We start from the raw sequence: 22,982 nt of genomic DNA, 5'->3' as shown, positions 1-22,982 counted from the left end.
AGGACTATTCAAAGTGAAAAGGATTTTCAGTAATATTTAGGAGCTCTTCTGGAGTTTTTGCTATATCCTTGTTACTTGCAGCCAATTCCTTTATGACAACTTTAGTCTTACAGATGTGTAACTAAGAACATTTCTAACAGGGGGAATAAATACAATCATCATTAGCATGTTTTAATTTAAGGAGGGGATAATTTACAGATGTAGTTACTACCATTTAAGAAAAATGAAAAGAGAAATAGTCTTGACAAATATTTCTAAAGTTATTAGAAACATATTGACTACAGATGTGTTGATTCTGAAATATTCCATGTCTATTTTTTCATCAAAATAATGGTATGCTTTATTTATCATCTGTACTTGGTAATAGCAAACAAACCCTTACGTATCATTTGTTTGTGATGATTCATCCAATCTCTTACTCTTGGAATTTTACTACCTCAACAAATAAAAATTCCAAACCTTTCTCTAAAACTTAGTTTTCTTATATTCCTTTTCTGTATCAAGTTTCATAATAAAGGAATAAAAAGGAAGTGACAGTACAAAAAGAAATCAACATTTCCTTTAATATGTATAATTTATTTTTCATATTCTTTTTTCAACTTGGATTTTAGATTTCACCTTTTAAGTGCAATCAAAATTAAAGTATGAAACAACATTGCATTAAAACGCTAGTTTTCACTGTTGTTTTTATTTTGCATGTAGAAAAGTGACAATAATGGAAGACTCTGATCAAAACATTCATCTGAAAAACTTGTCTCTTCAGCAAGCTACAAATGAAGAGGAAGCCTTAAACCTACTTTTCTTGGGGGACACCAACAGAATGATTGCTGAGGTGAGATTTGCTGCTCCAATCTTCTTAACACCACCAAAGTTAAAATGGTCAAAAACATATCTCCTCCTCTCTCAAATAAAATGTATATTTTACAAGTCCTTGGACGTGAATTAGTATCCTCTTTTTTGAGTGTATTTCCAGAGTGAAATTAAATAAGCATTTCTCTGATTAGAGTGATCCATAGTAGATCTGATTGGTGGCCCTTGATGTCACAACTTAGTGAAATTCAAATAAGTAGAATACAGAAATTCTCATAAACTATTGACTTACTTTTGAATGTGGCATGTATCAACATACACAGACAAGTGAAGATAAGAAAATATGTCCTTGCAAAGCATTGTGAAACATTCACGGGTAAATCTTTCCCTGGAAGTGTTCAACACCAGGTTGGACAGGGCCCTGAGCAGCCTGTTCTAGTGGAAGGTGTCCCTACTCATGGAGTGCGAGGGGTCTGGAAGGTTGGGACATGATCTTTAAGGTCCCTTCCAACTCAAACCATTCTATGATTCTATGACTAAGCACTCAATTACCTTTGAAGTACTTAATAGAAGTCTGCTCTTTTTTTCCTTCTTACTGCATAAAACACATGGTGTTATGTGGAAAAACACAAAACAAGCAACCTCTCAAACCAAATAAACAAAACCCACCACATACCCAGATGGTAGTTCAAAGGAAGTTGAAAATAAGTGTGTGCTAATATTCAAGCACAAGGATGTTTTTGCTGATTCTGAAAAATTCAAATTAAATGTTTCCATATCTGTAAGATTCTTTTTTCCCTTTATGCTTGGATATGGAATGTAAATATAAAAAGTGTATTGTATAATATGAGTGCTGGCAATGTGCCTTTACTACAATAGAGTTAATACTCTTTTAGAACTTTTTGGGTTTTCTTCCTCTTTATCTCCAAAAGGATATATTGTAAATCATTGATAAGAAAGACACTTAGAGTATATGAATAGTCAGGTATTTCCGTGTTCCTGCTGGATGACCACATAGACCTGGACACAGGGGAAGAAACATTTTACTACAAAATGTAAATAGGTAACACAAATACTTGTTTCTCAAGGATGATTGTTTCAACAGTTACATTTTGAGAGGTCGGAATATGTTAAGGCAAGAGATACTCAACATAAGGGCTTCTCATAAACATGAATATTTAGGCAAGGAACTGCGTCATGATATTGAAATAGAAAAATTGGTACTGTGTGGAGGAGAGGAACTTGACAAAGTGTAATAGAAGAGAAAAGGGTTAATCTAGATGTCTGAGAAAGAGAACTTATGACATAAAGCGTAACTTCTCTGGAGAACCATGTTTTTAAATCTTGAGTTATGATAATATTTTCTGACCTCTGAAGATTAGAGTCCTTTTAAGGAAACTTTGAAGAAAAAGAAGCAAGATTAATAAACCTAAATAGAGAAGAAAGTAATATAAATGCTGGAGTCATCTTTTTTAATGATGAGTTTGGCTGTGGAATAATTCAGATGACTGTCATGGATCGCATATGAGATCTGTAGCCTGTAAAATTGCAATCTAGTGCTTCAACCCTGAATAACCCTTCTTTGAAGAGTTGACTATTTTGAAAATAAGAATGACAATATAATTTCTGCATTGTCTATGCTAATGCAGTCTAGATTGTGATTTGAGGGGTGCATTTTTCCCTCATAACTGATTGTGCTAAAAAAAAAAATGTCATCGCAATATTAAAAGTATATTACAGGCAACATTTGTTCATTCATTCCATTTCAGAACCTAAGAGAGCATTTATAACTGAATGCTTCTTTCCCACATGCAACTATATATCCCAAGAGAAGGAAAAAAAAAGGAAACTAATCCAGGTTTGCTCAGGATTGCTTTACTAGGCAATGTAGGACTGGTCCTCTGCTCTAGTTTTGATGTGTACTGCAAGTTGTGTAAATGGTAAGATGGGAGACATTTGTGCACAGACGATTTATAATGTAAAAATCCAAATAGGAATTTTTTGTCTCATATTTTTCCAGAGAGAAATAGGCAGACATCAAAACAAAACAAAAAAAAAAGGAGTCTTTTGGTGGCAGTTCTGCTGAATGTAAGGACTAGATTTTTGTTTGCTTTCTGATAAAGCAGTTTCTTGATATGTTTGAATACATAAGAATCTCTAGCACCAGGTTATGAAATCTGAACTGTTTTCTCATATTTTCTATCTGTTAAGACAACTTTATGATTTTGGTATCTGAAATGCATGCTGAGGATTTAAAAAATCAAATTTTCAGTATAAGAAATTGGTAGCAGCAACATCCAAGAGAGCTCCTGTGTGGAAATAAGTGTTTGGCCATTTAGGTAGTGTTCTCAAACCATTTTATCTTGGTGTACTATTAATATATCTTCAGCTGAAGAGGTCTTTTCTAAGTTCTTGTGATATGAATCCCATGTGACCTCTGCCTTTTGAAATAACATGCCTAAACCTCTGTAATTTTGAGAATTCTTAGTGGGTTTTAGTATTTCTCTAAAAGCAATTGAGTAAGGTAGCCTCCCAAGAATGTGCAGCAATGGTACTTCATTTTAATGAGGAAGGACATGTTTCAGTGCATGGTTTTATACCTACAGCACTCCATTTTTTAAATTTGGCACACAGTGTATAAGACACAGTATTTGTTCCATCATTTAAAATGTTTGAAGTACGGTTGGGGCAATCAGTAAGCTTTTGGCAATGTTTAAATATATTTATTTCAAGAAAGAATGAGACTTTAAGGTTAGTTGTGGGGCCTGACTTGTGACCTGTGATTGAACACATTCTATTTGTATTTATTGTACATTAATATTCTCTTGAATATATTTAGAAAACCAGTGTTAATGTTTTGACTGCATTTTTTTATTGGATGAGATAGTAAAAATAGGATTTCAGTGTGTAAGTGAATGAGATTAAACACCACTTTTGAGAAAAATGCATGCTATCTGGGTTAGTGCTGCAGTCTAGAAGAAATTACAACTTTCTGCTTTCCTAGGTTCCTCTTTGGTGTCAATTATTAACTTATTTCCACTCCAACAAATCTGTAATATTGTATTATGAGCACCAAATAGCATTGTTATTTCAGCACAGGTGCTTTCATTTCCATGCGTGGTAAAAAAATTACTGGTCATACATACTATTTTGAATAGTCCTTAAAATGCTTTGGGATTTGTATGGATAAAAGGCACTATATAACATAAGGTTAATAATATCTTCACCAGGGAATATTAATAACTTTAAAAGTCCTGAGTTTAAAAGTTATCATTGTCTAACTGAAACTGTACTTGTAGTAAATATGGAAAGATAAAGTATTGCTTTCAGGAAATGATTGCACCTATTCTGATCCTGATATTTTCATAGTAAAATTTTTCAATTTCAACTATGACAGGTGTACCTAAGAACAACTGAATCACAGAATCACAGAATGATGAGGTTGGAAGGGACCTCTAAGATCATTGAGTCCAACCTATGCCCTAACACCTCAACTAGACTATAGCGCCAAGTGCCATGTCCAGTATTTTTTTAAACACATCTAGAGATGGTGATTCTACCACCTCCCTGGGAAGACGATTGCAGTACTTTATTATTCTTTTGGTGAAAAATTTTTTCCTGAAGAGCCCCTTCACCTGTAACACATTATTTAGAAAGGAAACTAAAAACATACTGAGGTCTCTCTCATCTATCAGATATAAAGACAGGCACCTCTTATTCTTCTATTTGCTTGCTCTTCCGTATAACATCATTCTGTTGGAAGTGGAGTTTATATTCATTAGACAGAGATATCTATCTGACATGTGAAATGGCTGTAGTTGTCAGAACATCTTCTTACAGATATCCCTCTGATTGTAGCACGAAATTTGAGAAAATTAATTTGATATCAGTCTTGAATGCTATCAGTACTTTCTTTTTTTTTCCCTTGCTCTTTGAAAAGCTTATAAGCAAAAAAAAAAACCTTAAGAAGAAAAAGAAACATTCCTTAAAAGAAAATTTTGTATGTTTTCAGAGACATTCTCTCAAAAAACTCTAAACACTCAGGATTGACATCTCTTTATGCATTGGCTAGTCACTAATTCACTCATACAGGAAAATCATGTTCTTCTGCTGTCTAAATATTTTGATTCAAGAAAGAAAAGATTCCACTGGAATGGTGTACCTTGCCAAGTGGAGATGGTTTGCAATATGGGCTTAACAACTGCATTTATCACCTGCAAAATTGTTTTGTCCCAGTGGTCCTGCTCTCTTTCATGTATTATCTCCGTCAGTGTTTTGGCAGCCATACTTAACACATTATTCTTCCAGATAGTAGCAGCTTCTGTTAGTCTAGTGGCAGCTTTTCATATGTCTTTGTCCTATTTAAGAAACTTTCTCTTTCTCAGGTCCTCAATCTTAAGAATGCTATTTAGACCTGTAGCGTCCATTTCTGGCTATTTTTAGTGAAAAATATTTATAATAGCAGCTGCAACAAATAAAGGATTTGGGAAATACATAAATTACTGTATAAGGAAGAATTCCTGTGGTGTTTTTCTGACTTAAGATGGGTAAGAATTAGATTAAGATGAACAGCTTAGGTTCTAGCAAGTTTTTGGATGGTTCTTGACCTTGCATTGAGAGAAATATCCAACTCAGAAGTTTCTTCCAGTATGACTGTGATGTAGATTCTCATTTAAGTAGAAGCCATCTTCTTGCAACCATTGTATAAATAGATGTAGTAGTTAAAGTCACAAAGCTTCTATACAATTTATTTACATATATTTATATACAGATATATTTTCATCCTGGAAAAAAAAAAAACAAGACTGGCTTGTATGGCTTGAAATACACCTTGTACATATTTTCCATGATCAAATGAAATGTTGATTCTTTACCAAGTCAATGTTACTGAATTTGTCCTTTGCCATGCTACAAAGGGGCAGCAATAGATGACCTGGCATTAAGTCCTTTGTAGTGTTCACGTGATATCACAAAGCATCTGAAGTCTGCTTATGTGGTTTATGATGTAACAGAATTCCTGGAAAAAATTATTCTTTGTAAGTAACTGCTGTTCATCAGTTGTTCTATATATAACTCTCACAATAGCAACCATCTGTGAGACCCAGGCCACTCCCCTCTTTCTCTTTTTTTCCTTCATCACATCAAATTAGTGTTCGGATGATTTCATATACATATGGTTTGAATACTACTAACAAAGCCAAAATGAACCCTGAAAACCACCAAAGGAACATTTTAGTAGGCTCTGAGACACTGTCCAGAAAATGTTATTTGTTTTCTGTTTTCAAGCTTTCTAAACAGATGAATGGCGATACTCAGAAGCTGTGTATGTAAGATAACAACCAAATAGTAAAAGAAAAGGCTTGTTCTTGGACTGGAGATTCCAACACATCATCATTTCTGTTGTGTGCTGTGCATCTACTTGTGTGGTAAATGTAGCTAAATGTAGGGGGATAATGAAATTAACATTTAATGGTTGCATCCCATTAAACAGTTTAAATTTTTATTGCTTTATGCTTTCTGCAAGAGTTCTAACAGAGCTTCCTGTACATGAGAACTCCAAAGCAGAGATAGAATCATACTGCAGAAAGGAGAATTGGTGTCTTGATTAAGCCATGGTTCTACTCTGAAGAAGGACTTCACAAAAATACCAGTTTGGGATTCTAGCCAATGACTTCCAAACCAGCTTCATTCATTGTTTTCATTTACATGAGAAAAAAAAAAAACTGTGGAGAGAAAAGCAATGGAGTTTCTAATGACTAGTTCAGCTAAATCTACTTGGGACACTCAAAATAAAGTTGTGGCTAGTGTGTCAGAATAGACATTAAAAACCTTGTAGAGCAAATACTGCCATGTGCTGTTTGGAACTGAGAGTCCTGAAATTATGTTCTTTTAGGATTTGAAATTTTTTTTTTTGCCTCTGTGGGCATTAAATGGGTGTGACTAAAAGCCCTTTTTGAAATAGATGAGGTTTTGCTGCAGTGTGAATCTCAAGTTTGCTTAACAATGCTTATTCATAAGTATGATGATTTCTTCAGCTTCTGTCATAGCAACATTTGCTTTGTGCTTCCACCTGTACTGATACTTGATCTGGCTTAGTCTTGTCTGCAGTATAGTGTGACTGATGCCATCTCTGTAGTGCAAAATGTCCCTAAATATCAGTTCTGTCAAGGAGAATGTCCTTAAATACTAATTCTGTTTTGGATTTTTAGCTGGAAAAAAATATCCAGTCCTGCTTCACAGCGCTGCAAATAAAAAAGTCATAGGCATCCCAGTAAAATAAGTGAAGCTGGCTCTGATTATTCATGGAATCAGAATTGCTGAATGAAGTACATTTTCACAGCATATAACTTTTTCTTAGTATAACTGCATTTTAAATAAGTTTGGGAGTGTTTTCTTGCTTGACACCTTTCCCTCAGCCTGTTTATTTTCATTCCAATACTACAAGTCACTTCCTCTTCATTTGCCCAGCATCACCTCTGAGGACAGCATAGCAGTGGCTGCACTCTGATGCTCATTTCACAGGGTTATGAATTCTAAAATTCTTCAACTGTATGAACTAATGATCAAAATTCTTTTCCCTCTCCTTCTGAGCTTGCTAGGTAAAGCAGCCCAAAAGAAAATACTGCTAAGGCTGATATTTCCTTACAGAATTTTCACCAACAGCTACAAGTGTATGCTATTTCTACACACTACCTACTTGTTGACATCCAGTATGCTGCCATTTTCAAGTATTCTGCTCAGTTGTTTTCTATATCTGTGCTGTGGCTGAATTAAGAAACTGATCTAGGTTAAATATCTATGGTTTGCTCTCTTTTTCTTTTTTTTTTCTTTTTTTTTTCTTTTTTTTTTTTTTTTTTTTAGCTGGATCAGTTCCCAAAACCCATTTGATTGTGCTGACACTACTAAGACTTTTTAAAAAAAGGGGAACTTGAAGTGGAGACAATTGAACCAAATGGTCCATATGATTCCTGTTAAAGGACTCTTCAGTTTGTAGTCTTTCTGTTAAGAGCTGTCCTTTCTGGATAAAGAAGACAACACCTTCAGTACCTGCAATGGGCAGGCAATTTTAACATCTGCACTCTTGCAGGCTAAAGCAGATTATGTAAAAAAAAGGCAATATGTTGATATATCTGGTCAGCTATATCACCTATCCTGAATCACAGGATAGGTCTACATAAAAAAAATTACTGCAGAATAACAGAGGAATAAAGTAGAGATAGAGATTAATGTAGACAGTATAACCAGGATGTTTCTATTACTTTTTTCAGCAGCTATAAATAAATATAGATTTAGTTGCTGACTCAATAATATTGATTTATTATTTTACTACACTGCTTTTTTGCAGGGTCAACCTTTATGTCCTGAGAACAATGTAGTAATACTTGTTATAGTTTATGAATAAAAATACTGTCTATGTATGCTAAACCTTTAATCTCTATATATTATCTCAAGCTTTAGCTATTTATGAAATAAGGATTATGTGGAGTAATTTTAGATTTAAGTTTCTAACAATACCTTGATATGACTAAACAAAAGGTGCTTTAGATGCTTAAAGATATTTTATATGTTTTTTTAATAAAAATGCATCTGTGATGGCATATGGTAATTTAAAATCTAAGGTTAAAATGACTGAGAGCTGTTTAAAACTTTTGGTTCTGCATTTCAAATATATTGAGAAAACCTCTGAAGTCATGCTAAGACTGCACATTTCTAAAAAATTGACCAAGACTTTCTGTGATTTAAATTAAGGAAGTGTGGCTGTAGTTATTCCCAAAAAAATATATTTAAAGCCAAACATTTTATGAAAAGTCTGTCATACCACCTAAAAATCTGATATTGATTTTGCCAAGCACAATTTTTTCATAAAAGTAATAATGCAGAAGTCTAAAGCTTTATAGGAAGTCCTAGTCCTTGTTACACTGGTAGCTACCTACTGGGGAAAAAAAAAAAGTACCAATGGGGAAATTAATATGTTCTCAGAGATCAGCATTCAGTAACTTTTCCTCCAGTCAAGCTGTCCTTTTCTAGTATTCCTCATGTAGTAAGGCCACTTGTTTTGCTGATATTAGAGGATTTTGGACCAACCTTAATTGCTTACAGTACAATTTGTCTCGATTAAAGATATCCAAGTATTTTTCCAGAATACGAATGTTGAGTAAATCCTTTTGGGTTCTTTTTTCTTGTTCATTAAAAGTCCAAGAGCTAAAAAATGGGATAGATTATTTCAGTTGCCAGATTACTGAACTATAAAAAGCTAAATTTATTTATCCACTGAACATTGAGAGTTCTTTTTTTCCTGTCATTGTAGACACCAATGAATCAAGCGTCAAGCCGGTCTCACTGCATTTTCACTATTCACATCTCCAGCAAGGAGCCTGGATCTGCGACTATCCGGCGCTCCAAGTTGCATTTAGTAGATCTTGCTGGATCAGAACGTGTTGCAAAGACTGGAATTGGAGGCCACTTACTCACAGAAGCGAAATATATCAACCTGTCATTACATTATTTGGAGCAGGTAAAATTGAAAAAGAGTAAAACATTTCTTCCTTTACTAAGTTCCTGTTTAACAATGTGCAATGTTTTGGAAAGCTTTATTCCAATATTTACTTAGTCTTAGGATATTTATTGCAGGGTTTTTTAATCACTGATGTGTCTTCCTTTAAAATAAAATATTTTAATTTAGGGCAAACTTAAACAATTAAGCAGTAGGAATATAGTAGGCATACAGGGTAGTATTTCCAAAATATTTTTCTTGTTTTATTTGGAATACTAAAGATATCTACAAGATTTGAGCTATACTTCTCCTAAAAATGTTCTTCATAATCTTCTTCCCCTTCCACAGCTGGGATCAGGATGTTTCACTGAAAAGACAGTGTCTGGGCTTTATTTGGTTCAAGCATTGTAATATGGTAAATTATTGGACTCTTCTCTCATGTGTTGTTTTATTTAAAACATTTTTATTACCAATTTAAATCTTTGATCTTTTTGATACAGAAGTTATCATTGGTAATTTGACTACCATGACTGGATTTATACCAATAGTATTAATAGATGTAGTATAATAATAAGTAAATAAATAAGATATTGTTATTGTTATTATTATTGTTGTTTTAGTTATTATTAATCTCCACAAAGCTTTGTCATTAAGTTGTTTTTACTAAAAATATTCACCCTCTTAATTTAAGGTGTACTAAAATCCCTAGCCTTCTTTCACTTTTGCTTTTTGATTTTCCTCTTTGGAAAAGGCAAATATTGAGCAAATAGATTGCTCCTAAGCAACCTTATTCATTAAAAAAAAATACTTCAGACAGCAGCAGTGAAAGGAAACTTTGGAGATAAAGATTTCCAGTAAAAAGATTTGGTTAATTATGGTGATTATTATTATTAACAATATGTTTTACAATAATTAGGTACGTTTTAAGTTAGTTATTGAAATAATTATTTTAATACAATTTTTTTAAAAAATTAAAGGCTTTAATGTATATCTCTCTCTGATCTACCATGTTTTATATGGTTGATATTTATGATGCTTTCCAAGTTAGAGTAAGAAACACTTGGCAATGAATGAAATCTCTTATGTAAGTGATGTGCTATTAAGCAATCACTGAAGATTTTCAAGTGTCCATTTCAGATTTCACACCTGTAAGAGAAATTAATGTCTTCCTAAAACTAAATATTTAATATTGTTTACACAGTACAGCATGCACTGTTCCTGTTGCCAGAAATTAATTATTTTGGGAATTCCAATGTACAATACAGTATTTTCTCCTAAGGCTTCTTTAAAAATTTTTGTGTAGAAACATAGCAGGTCAGTGAGGCTGTCATTTAGGGGACAATTAAGGATAATATGGAGAAGTAAAAAGGTTTAACTCTAAAATTCAAATCTGTACTTTTTAACTTACATGATAGTACATGTGCTATTTAGTAAAATATGCAGTTGAGGAAATCATCATTAAACCTGAAAATTTTGTTGGTGTGTATATGTCAAAATTCTTTAAAATAATGATTAAGAAACATAACTGTTCTCCTTGCTGGGGAGAATATTTTTGAGTTTTGTGTTAAGTGTTTTTCTGTTAACAAAAACAAATCTCTTGGATTTCATTTAATTTATCATCAGAGATATGTGATCTGTCAAAAGAAGAAGCTTAAGGTACAGCAGGTGGCAGTCAGTCATTTATTATCACACTAGATTTTTTTCATGCCCCTCATTTCTTTAAATTCTACCTTGAAGAATAATGTCTGTATATGAGTTGTACTCAAGGGAAGTGATAAGGATCAGTGACTCTAAAATGGATGTCTTCAGAATAATACAAATTATACTCAGGATCCCTTTTTATTTATTCTATCATTTTCATGTATTTAGCAGGGTAAGATATTATTTTTTCATGCAAATTTTAATTCCTATTTTAGAGAAATACTGTTGGAAATAGGCAAGCTGAATTCTGTCTGGGATTGTGTATTAACATAAATGTTTTCTAATATTGAATAGAAGACCACCAAAGACGGTAAAAATATCTTTTTCCCCCAAATCAGTGAGAATTTAACCATTCAATTCTGAACTTGCGATAAATAATATTAAAGTGCACAAATGCTTCAAACTTTAATTTTTTTATTAAAATTCTCAAGTCTTTAGCTATCTACTGGTGGTCTAGTGTTGATTTATGCCATTTTGAAATATTTTTCACAGTAAAATAGTCATATTAAATTATTTTGTATCAAGATGACAATAACAACACAGTTCTGTGTTACCATACTTGATTTACTTGTTAAATATCAGCAGCATGTTAAAAAAAATCTTCAGATAAATCCACTGCACTTTTACTCCAAGTGGTCTCTACATCTAGAGAAAAATGAAGATAGTTTAATGTAGCTGATCTGAAATGATAGCAGGAATTTGGAAGATCTTAGTACTGTATCTGGGTAGCTTTTTTTGTCTGAGAAATGTACTAGCACGTTCTGGAATTACAACTGCAATGTGACTGTGCATATATAGATATTCCCTTATGATGGAAATATAGAGAATCCTGGACCAGCTTTAGAGTTGCAAATTAAGTTATACTGCCATGTGATTTGACATTATAATGAAATTATTTCCCAAAAAAACCCCAGGTTACAATGTTCTCATTGCTTTAATGATTGTGTTTAACTGTCTTTTAATACGTGTTCCATTTACAGAAGGTTGTAAGATTTTATCCATTAGCAGATGGTTGGTGCCCAAATTTACCAAAGGGGTCTTTTCTATAGTTTGTTTGTTTGGGGGTTTTTTGTTTTGTTTTGTTAGTTGATTTTTTTTCTGCAAAGACCACAGTTTAAGCTTCTAAACTCTACTAGAAATGGGAAGTAGGATGGGAAACAAAAAGAAGACCTCTGAAGCAGGAATATGGCTTCAGAGCATGTGATACACTAAACAGCAAGATAGAGGTGTACCTGACAGCTGTTTCTGCAAGTGATGCACACCAAAATGCCCGTCTCTTGAGGATTCTCTGAGAACAGGATGGTGTGAGATACTGGTGCAAATCTGTTCCTTGCACAAAGGATGTGGGCGGAAACAGGGACACTTGGGCACACTTCATATCATGTCAGAATCATTTCCGAGTCTTGCACTTTCTGTTGTGCTAAAAGTGTTTCCACATGTGTCAATGGAGTTATTTGTGAGTGATTGTACCTGCTCTGTTTCATATAGGATTCAATTTCACAAAAAGCAACAAGAGTTCTGACAGCAGCTAGGGCTTAGGGTGGTTTGTTTGACCCACACAAAATGAAACCTTCTGCTTTAGTGACATTATTAAGCTTAAAATTACAGCTATTTAAAAAAACTCTTTATATCTAAAGAATAATAACACCTTCTTAAATGAGACCATTTTCTGATTTTCGCATTTGGTGCCTTTTTAGAGAATCCAGGTTCAGCTTCTGTGCAGGTGGTCTTTGTAACTTTGTCAAAGTATTCAGATTCTCCTCTTTCTATTCCAGATTACTTGATTGGATTGTAAAGATCTATTTAGTGATTGAGATGAAGTTTTACTAATGGGACTTTAGACTAAAATAGTTTGTGTTATGGGACTGTCATGTGACAGTACAATGGGTCATTGTACATCATGATAGCTGGTCACAGCTTTTCAACATTAGTGTGAGAAGGTTCAGATTCTATCTGGGCTGCAGATTTCAGAAAAAATTAACTTCCCTCTAACCATGTTCCCATTTTTAATGGAAATAACATATCTTCTCTCTAGCTCTTTTCTCATCTTGTCTATTCCATTTATAGTCTCTGTGTGGCAGAGGCTGAAAATGTGCTTATTAATGTATGTGCTAGACTAGTATGAGGTTTCTGGGCAATATCGAAGTTTTAACATGTTTCTATATAACAAGTTGTAACATATGAGATTTGAAAACCTTGATCCAGGAATGGGTTTCCAGATTCCTATACAAGACAGTAATTTTCTTATTGTGCATTTGTGTCTCTCGGGGCTGCCAGTGTAAGATTTATAGTTTTAACTTTTAACTTTCTGAAGACCATTAAGAGAAACTAATGCCACAAAAAAGTCACTACTAAATTTTCTAAAATAGCAGTTTTTTTAAGTGTAGTATAAACAAAATATACACTGATATGTAACATTTATTAAAGAAAAAAACAACTCCTAATCATTAAGGAGAGCTTGCACAGCTCATATAGCTAAAGTTTTTCAGTACAGTACTTGGCCAGGTAACAGTTCACATCTTTTATATCACAGGACATCATGGGGTAATCTAGCTTTTTATTTAATAATTAGGTCCCATAATGTAAACAGCTGAGGAGGGAAACTGAGAATAGTAGGTGTACAATTTCCTTTTTGGCCAGGGCACATATATTCTAAACGGAATAATTTCTTTCCAGCAGTACGTTGTAATCATGCACCCTTTTATTTGTGCTTTGCTTTCCAAGACATTTTCTCAGAAATAAATGTATTGGCCCATTAAGAAGCGCATGTTTTAAGAATGTGTAATTTTTAAAGCATGCTTTAGCAAATATTGAGGAAGTTTTTACTTTAATACTATCTGTATTTTGTAGTCATGACAAAAAAGTATGAGGAAGATTTTCATTAGGTTCCTGTGTCTTAGGAAAACCTGTGTGTTTGAGTTTATCATGTTCAGTTTCCGTGTTGCTGAGAGACTGTAAGGCTAGGGCATGATAAAATTTAATGTATTTGGTCTTTCAGGTCCAGATCCTACAAAGACATATAAACATGCTGAAATTTAATTGGGAATTCTTTCAATAAAGCCAGTAGGTTTGCAGCTAACAGTGGGGTGCAGTTTTGTTGTGTCAAAAGTTCTTGAGCAGACTGGATTTGTTCTTTGTATGTTTTATATGTTGGATATGTTCTTTATATGTCAAATATTAAGAGACATATAAATTTAAGTCTTTTATTTTTGCTATTGTTTCAGGTAATAATTGCCCTTGCAGAGAAAAACCGGTCCCACATTCCTTACCGAAACTCTATGATGACCTCAGTGCTAAGAGATAGCCTGGGAGGAAACTGCATGACCACCATGATAGCAATGCTTGCTATGGACAAAAGAAACATAGATGTATGTTATTTCTATCTTGAACAAAAATCTTGTCATCTCTCTATAGATCCTGCTCTTTTGATTTTTAGTATAGATTAAAATTCAAGTGCGTAAGCTTTTATTCTTATCCTTTTAAAAGGACATTTTAATTTTATTTCTAGGACATAATTTAGAATAAAAATAGATAATCAATGAAAATTTCTGTATGATATAAACAAATCCTTTAGAAAAATGTGCTTTTCTCTAAGTAATCTCAAGTCAAGTAGCAGTTGGGAAATGAGTTGCACCTAGTGATGAACTACTCTTCTTTTTCAATTTACTGATTTCCTGGTGAATAAATTTTTGAGTTATAAAAGTGCATTTCCACTTAAAACCTTGGCAGAACTCCTGTTAGACTTCTTTGGAGTCAAGATTTTATAGATTATGGTAGACAAATGGAGAGTTCACTAGGAAAGAAAGGGAATTGGGGGGATGGTTTGGGATTTATGGAAATTTTTCAAATATTTTGTGTCCTGTCACCAATTTCCTGCACTGGAATTACGTGCAGTGATGTTTTCTCATTTTTTACAAATGGGTCTGTAGTTTTTATCAAAGGGCTGTAGTGAATGGGGCTATATCTGTCTGGAGATGATCAGCAATGATATTCCTCAAGGTTCAGTTCCAGAGCCAGTTCTGTTCAGTACATTCATCAATGATTTGAATGCAGGAGTTGAATGGCCCACTAGCAAGTTTGCTGATGATGCTAAACTGGGAGATGCTGTTGACTCTCTTGAGGGACAGAAGGCATTGCAGATGGATCTTGATGTATTGGAACATTAGGCTGTGATTATTAGGATGAAATTTAACGAGTTTTGCATTTATATTGGAGTAATGCCCAACACAAGCCTAATTTGGGAGACCAGTGGATGGAAAGTAGTCCTGCAGAAATGGATCCAGGGGTGCTGGTCAGAGGAGCAGTGAGCCCTGGCACCCAAGAGGGCACCACATCCTAGGATACATCAAACACAGCACAACCAGCAGGTTAAAACAGGCGATTATCCTGCTGTCTACTATTCTCACCTTGAGCACTGTGTGCAGTTCTGAGCCTCACAGGTTAAGAAGGATGTGAAGGTCCTTGAGTGCAGCCAGAGGAGGGCAACAAAGCTGGATAAAGTGTGGAAAAAGTGTTCTGTGAGGAGCAGCTGAGGAATTTGGGCTTGTCTAGTTTGGAGGAAAGAAGGCTGAGGGTGACCTCATTCCTCTCTGCATCTCCCTGAGGAGGGAAAGTGGAGAGGGAGGTGTTGAGCTCTTCTCCCTGGTATCCAGTGATGGATTGTGTGGGAATGGTTCAAAGATATGCCAGGCGAGGTTCAGGCTGGACATTAGGAAGCATTTCTTTGAGAAATATTAAACACTGGACCAGGCTGGAGAGGTGGTTGATGCCCCAAGCTGTCACCTGTTTAAGAGATGTTTAGACAATGCCCTTAACAATGTGCTTTAACTTGGTCAGGCTGGATCAGTTGGACAAGCTGATCATTGTAAGTCTCTCCCAACTGAAGTAGTCTAGTCTATCTTATTCTAGAACATGTAGCAATGTGAGTACATAGAACACTTCTCAAAGCCATTTATAATCGGTTTATTTCCTGATTTTCCTAACGTAAAAGCATTCTAATATGAATAAGCAAGAAAAGAAAAACTATTTAGTCTAAGAATGTTTTCTGTGGAAAATACTATACTCAAACCATACTTCATCTTGTGGACTTTTCCTTTAGAGAAGTAGACTTTGCTGTTAAATGGAAACATACTGTTCAGACTTGCAAACGTAGTTATGCAAACATATTGTCTGGTTACAAAGGCAGCTGGGTAAGTTTGTTAATTCTATTTTAAGCTCTGTAAGATTCAGTTCATCAGGTGTATCTCACATTGTGTTCTAGATTTCTATTTTTGAAATATTTAGATCAAGCAATTATCCAATACAAGCTATGAAAATTTTCATGTTCTTGCTTTAACATATACTATTTACAATGCAGATCTTATTCTTTGGTCCTCCCAAAAATAAAATAAAATAAAACAAAAACAAACAAACAAAAAAAACCACAAACAAAAAGACCCAACAAAGTAACAAAATCCCTTCCTTGCTCCTCAAAATCTGAAATGTCCAAATAATACAGTTGGATGATAAGCTAAAATGTCTGAATAATATAAAAAGGTAAGTAAATTGCTAATCATCAGAAAATGTCAGAATTAGGATAGGTGCATGAGTCATTATCCATAGCTATGTTAGGGTTGCATGTTGGTTTGTTTTTCCATTGGGTGTACATTTCACTCACAAATTATGCACAAGATAGAACTACCTGCAGTATGAATTGAAGTTGTACAATAAAAGCTACTTTCTGAAGGACCTAGTGTTGTTTCTTGGAATGAAAATAATGAGGCAGAAAATTCAGAGTAAGAAAGGGCACTCATATGAAGAGGACAAATAAATTATTATCCTAGAGAACTGGATTATATTCCTACTTCTACCAATGAGTTTGTGCAGAATTTCTTAAGTCACTACATCAATTTTTTTGGAGTGCTTGAATGAAGATGATGATTCTGAATTGTAAATACATTATTCAATATAGCTGTAACTGAAGCAGAATGGAAGCTATTTTGAACAGTAGATCATACAATGACAGCAATTGAGTATAATTTTTTGGTACTTTTGACTTCAGTTTCCATTCTTTTAAGTGTAATCATTACATACACTTGCAGAAAAGTGATTGATTAATCCTTCTAAAGCCCTGAGGTGCTGTGATGATAAGCATGATATAAAATGTTTAGGAAATTAGATGTCTGACTTGATTGCCATTTTGATGGCATGGAATAAACAAATTGTAAACTAGCATATTGATCATTGAGAACTGAATTGATTACCTACTCATTAATTTAATATGTGCTGCACACTAAACAGGGGAAAGAGATCTAGTGGAAATGTAGGTATGTGTACTGTACATATAACTGTACTTACTATACATATAGAACTTAATTAAAATCACCTTGGCTGATCATCATTGCAAAGGAACAGCAGAGGCAAATATAGAGCCTAACTAATACAGTGTGCAACTCTATTAATTGTAAGGCCTTCCTTCCCCTTGATTCTCTGTGTATATCCTGTGTCTTTAGCAAGAATCATCTTTCCTCATGTAACCCTTATTGAGGGTTCCAAACCGAAACCTCCAGGCACTTAAAGAGACAGAAGTTGTGTAGAAAAAGCTGTATGAACATAACATTTAAACTGGTGCTTTCCTATATTGGAGGACTGAAAACTGCAGAATTACTTCCATTCTGAAAATCATTTCTGTTACAGTCTTGACTTAATTTAGGGGCTAACAAATTCTCTTTTAAATGCAGGCTGCCGCATCCCATAAGGGTTTATCATACAGTTTCTCGAGCATCATTTGAATTTCTATGACTACTGGCTAGTATTCTGTGTTTTATTACTTGACCAAACTGGAGACAGGTGCTCAGTTTTTTTTCATTAAATATATAAGTCTTATAGCAGGGTCTGGCATTTAAATATCAGCTGATCTGGAATGTGAGAACAACACTTATCAGCATCTTTGATTTCTCCCTGTGCGCTAGATGGGAGTGCACAATGGCTGTCACAGAGTTTCCCCAACTAATTCAGTCTTGTACCTTTTTTTTTTCTGCCTTTCATTCCTGCTGATCCCTGTCTTAGCTCATCTGACAGATTTTTATGTGGTATCACAGTTCTCCTGTATGCTTCCCAGTTTCAAGTTTCCTAACTTGTTTCTCAGTTGTCCTGGATTTCCACTATTCTTTCCTCCATTTTTTTTCCCCAGTTTCTTTTACATAAATAAAGGGGACTTTTACCTAGTCCCCTTTTCACTAAAAAAACAACCAACCAAAACTAAAATAACAACAGCAAAACCCCAACTTTTATTAGTTTTCCCTTTTTCTCATCATTCAAAGGTTATTGTGTTCTGAGTAGCATGGCTTTGTTATCCTACAGTTCCAGCTGTTACCTGAAACGCAATTGGTCAGGGGATAAATTATCAGTAAAATATGTCCTGTGATTTAATAGTTTGATGTTCTCCTGTCATTAATATGCTAACCTAATTTCCATTCAGTATTGTTGTTTTGGAATGGGAAATGATAGAATATTTCTGTAACATACTCAAAAAATGGAAACGTAGTTTAATGGCTTCGTTAGAGGTCTGGCTATGTGGTGTAAAGATAATCAGAATTCTCTCCTCTCTCTCTTTTTTTTTTTTTTAATTTTTCTTCCAGGAATCTATATCAACCTGCAGATTTGCACAGCGAGTTGCTCTTATTAAGAATGAAGCAGTTCTTAATGAAGAAATTGACCCCAGATTGGTGAGAACTGTCTGGGGACAGAGGGAAGGAGATTGCTTGGTTTAAGTTTTATTAATCGATAGCAGTCAAATTGATGTGGGGATTTTATAATGAAATGTCCGATTAAATTGTTTTCAGATGCAAGCTCCAACTTTTTTTCTTTAAAATAACTGCCATGTTAACTTTTTTTCTTTTGGACACAATTATAATTAAGTGGATCTTTATCAAATCTCTAAAGGCTTTCTCAACTCTTAAAGCATCTGAGCAGAAATGGTCACTTTCATTATTATCTTAGTGTTGTTTTTAGTGTGATAATTCCTAAATCATAGTCAGAGATTATTGGATGGTTCTAAAACTTTCAGAATGTACTAAGATTGCTAGTCACACAGCTACACTGAAACAATTTGTGTATTAAAAAACTGAGAAATATACCAAATCCTTCATTTACTTGATTCAAGGAACATTTTAGATAGGAAGAACTCTGTGAAGTTACCATTAGGAAAAAAGAGGGAAACAAGCAAAGGAGACAGAAATAGCTAATTATGTAACTAATGATTTTATTCATTGTTACTTGATGGTAATTAGCATATTTCAGTTACTGTTAATAATTGTGCTTTTATTTTTTCTTGTCTCTTCTTCTTGACTTTCAAAGGGAATAGAAGATCCTTGTCAGGTTTTCAGCTGGTTTTCTTTTTCATTATTATTGTTTATTTCATTTTTCTTTGCAAGTAATTTCTAATAGCAGTAGTATCACAGAGTTTTAAAAAAGGCCAAAAAATAAACCCAATAAGCATTTAACAACTTCTTCATTTCTATGTGTCTGTTTTCTTTTCTTTTCTACATAGACTTTCTAGTAGCAAATCATGCAAAGCATTTCTTCCATGGCCAGAGAAAGCTTTGATTGTGGTAAAGCACATGCAGGCTCCTGAACATTTACTACATCCTGTGGAGTTATACTCCACGAGTTTGGTATGTCTTGCTCTGCAGGATCATTTAGCAAGTAAAGCAAACGTGGACATGTGAGAGTTAGAAAACCATCCCCTCTTGTGGAAAAAGCAGGGGAACACAAGTACCTTGAATTTATATGACCCTGTGCTCATTATGTAATTTTTTGCCCATCTTAAATATATTCCCAGGGTACAACTCTATTATTCAAAGTGCTGGATTTAAGATTTTTTTATAAAATAAAATTTTATTGTAATAAAATAATATTAATTTTATGAAAAATCAAAACATAATTTATTGTCAGTATCTATCATCTGTGAGTTGAATGCATGTTTTATAAAGGGTGTTCACAATACCTCTTGGTGGATTTGAGTTAAGTCAGATTCTTGTGTAAACTTTATTCTTCATAATGGAGAATTCCTGACTTTTTATCATAATAAGAAAATGAATTTGAACCTGTTATACTTTTAAGTGACTCATCTTTGAACCTCTCTCACTCATGGCTAAAGGGCATAATTTAAGCTGAAAATCGAGGTGTTGAATTAAACCTCATTTCTTCTGTCGTTCATGTAAAAATAGAAATGAAGTTATTTTGCTTCTGTAGATTTTTGTTTGTCTTAATAATACTTGAAAATTAATCATCTATCCATATCCTGAAATTGGGATGTCTGTTTTGCTCAGATTGAAGTTAACCATCCTAACAAACTTGGACATTGAACAGAGATGTTACTGTGATTCAGCGGTCTACCATATTCCACTTGAGCCGCAAATTTAATTTTCTTGACTCAGTAGAGGCAAAACTACAGTGGGGTGTGGCACCAAAATGGGGCAATATAAAATTAGGGTAAAATGTTTGGCCTGCAACATTCTCTAAGTGTTCTTGCAACTTCTCTAATTAGCAGTCATAATTTTAGGAGACTATTATATAAAATACTGAGTTAGACTTTGATACTTTATTGTAAAAAAAATCATTACTTTATTGTTAAAAAACCCTATAAGCTATAGGTTTAGAGTTAAAAGAAGTAATCACATGCATGTTTAAAATAATTTGGTTTTCAAAGTAAAAACTAAGAAAGTTCTGATTAAATTTAACCATTAATAGAAATAGAAATGTTTGAAGGAGTTTTAATATGCAGTGAAAATATATCATCAATTTCAACAATCTCATTACTGGAAAGAATGCAGTCAAAAGTGATTAATTTTCCTTGAAAACACTCTTCTCTTGGAAACGTATTCTGCGCACAGAATCAGTGTATGCAAATCCACCTAAAAGTATCACTGGCATACTGATACATTTGAACCATATAAAAGGAGGCTTCATTAAATAATCGACCATGAAGTGTCCAAGAATGTACTCATTCATGTCTTAGACTTAGGTATTTGCGTATTGCCGTGCTTTGTAGAATTTGGTTTTGAGAGTTTAATGATTAGTAAAATTTGGTTTTATACAGACATTTATTCCCAAAGTACAGATTCTGACAATGGCTTCCTAGAATTTAAAAATCTAGTTAAGTTTTCCATGTAATATTATCAGATTACTGTGATAATTAAATTGTATTCATTAATACAATTTAATTTCATTATGTTGCTTCATGCCATCAGTTTGTTGCTAGCAACTGCAATAATTCTAATGATAGCAAAATGTGACATGAGATGTCACATAAAATTATGATATTGCTTTGAAATTTCTGTTTCTATAAGGGAAAGCAAAAAAATCACTTTTGTTGTGTAGTTGCCCTTACTCTAACAAAGATGTCAGTTCTTAAATGTGTTTTCATTATTAAGAGGCAAAACTAATGAATCAGAGAAACTCTTTTTATTCCTATGTCAAATAGTATTTCTCTATTGCAAAATATCTTTTGAACTCTTTCTGTAGAAGCCAAGTCTTCTAACACAAGAATTTACTGAATTTGGAAGACTTTTCTTGGGTTTATAAACGGAAAAAGTGAAAAAAAAAAGTTGCTTGGTGTATTTAAGGCATTTTGATAGTTTTTAGAAAAGACATCTTGTTTAAAAAAAGAGAAAACTAAAGTATATTTACCTAAACTTAACCTTCTACTGAAAAAATCATAAGCTAACTATTAATTTGTAGGTGATGCTTTTTTTATGTCTTGCTATTTGTAGATGATTGTCCAGCTGAAAAAGGAGATCCAGGATTTGAAGGATGAGTTGGCGCTGGTGACTGGCAAGCAAAGAACATCAGAGCTTTCCCAAGAAGAGCTACTTCAGTAATGTCTTACATTGTTTTCATTTTCTTCTTTTATTATTATACTTTTCATCCGTTTCTTGATTGGCATAAATATTTAAATTCATCTCAGGGTTTTAAACTTCTTGTGAATAATGAAGGGGAGTTAGGTGCTAGTTTAGAATGGCAGATTTCCATGAAAAGCTCTAAGAGGCTGCTGGCTGTGTTTTTGCAGCCTCAGCATTGAGGAAGTGAAGTAAACGCAAAGGATGGGAATGTCAAATGCCAGGCAAAAAGAAGTGTTGTATAATAGGGCAGAATGAAAAACAGTTTCTCTCAAAACTGGATATGCAATCTGAGTAGATTTCAAAAAATATTCTTGTGCTAAGATGTATCCCACTGCAGCGTTAGTTTGAGATAAACCAAAAGAAATCTCACATTTTGGATCCACAATTATCAGTGTCTTAAAGCCAAATATTCTTTTTTTTTTTTTTAACTGAACATGCTGTTGAAATATACTATTAATTCATGTAAATATTGTAACATTCTGCAGCTTTTGGTAACAGTTCAGTACAGCATATAGGAACTTTCTAAACATGATGTATTTACTCTGGTCTAAATGTTCGCAATAACTGGATTCAATTTCTAGGCTTGAAAAATTGATTCTGTGGTATGGAACTATTTCATTACTGTACTTCAACTCTGTAAAGAAAGAAGTAACTGCCTAACTTTGTTTGATTAGTACATTGACAGTAACCAAATTGAAGCTGTGGGAATATTTAGTCTTTAATTTTTCGAGGGACTGCTCCAGAGGACAACTACCAGTGCTATCAATTTCCCCTGACATACAGGAGAGTCTAGAGATATGAGGACAAGCTGCTCCCTTGAACCTTGAATTTCTCATGTAGATTGTTGTCATCATTAATCATTTACATCAGCAGTTAACAATATAGTCTCCTAACCAGAAATGTCCCTGCAGTTCCTACAGAGTTAATATATATTTATCATCTGCCCAAACACAAGAGTCAAATGCACAAATAACATTGCCGAGTAGCACTAGATGTGATCAAGACTAGCCATTGAAAGAAAAGTACCTTTCTTTTTCATTATACGCAGAATTAAATGCCATTATTAGTTTCTTTTTACCCTGGCAGAGCGATAA

General features: G+C 33.8%; 1 protein-coding gene across 6 annotated transcripts in view; it reads left to right on the top strand.

The window, feature by feature from the left end:
- The window catches only part of KIF6 (kinesin family member 6), a 154,855-nt gene that overhangs the window by 25,027 nt on the left and 106,846 nt on the right, over positions 1 to 22,982 (top strand). For all 6 annotated transcript variants that reach the window (XM_038132387.1, XM_038132383.1, XM_038132385.1 and 3 more), the window contains 5 exons: positions 703 to 832; positions 9,119 to 9,325; positions 14,230 to 14,373; positions 18,625 to 18,711; positions 21,760 to 21,863. In XM_038132387.1, coding sequence (XP_037988315.1) covers positions 703 to 832; positions 9,119 to 9,325; positions 14,230 to 14,373; positions 18,625 to 18,711; positions 21,760 to 21,863 — 672 coding nt within the window. The remainder of the gene's footprint in view (positions 1 to 702; positions 833 to 9,118; positions 9,326 to 14,229; positions 14,374 to 18,624; positions 18,712 to 21,759; positions 21,864 to 22,982) is intronic.

This window comes from Motacilla alba, chromosome 3 (assembly GCF_015832195.1).
Source record: "Motacilla alba alba isolate MOTALB_02 chromosome 3, Motacilla_alba_V1.0_pri, whole genome shotgun sequence".
Classification (NCBI taxonomy): Eukaryota; Metazoa; Chordata; class Aves; order Passeriformes; family Motacillidae; genus Motacilla; species Motacilla alba.
This window is presented reverse-complemented; position numbering and strand designations above follow the sequence as displayed.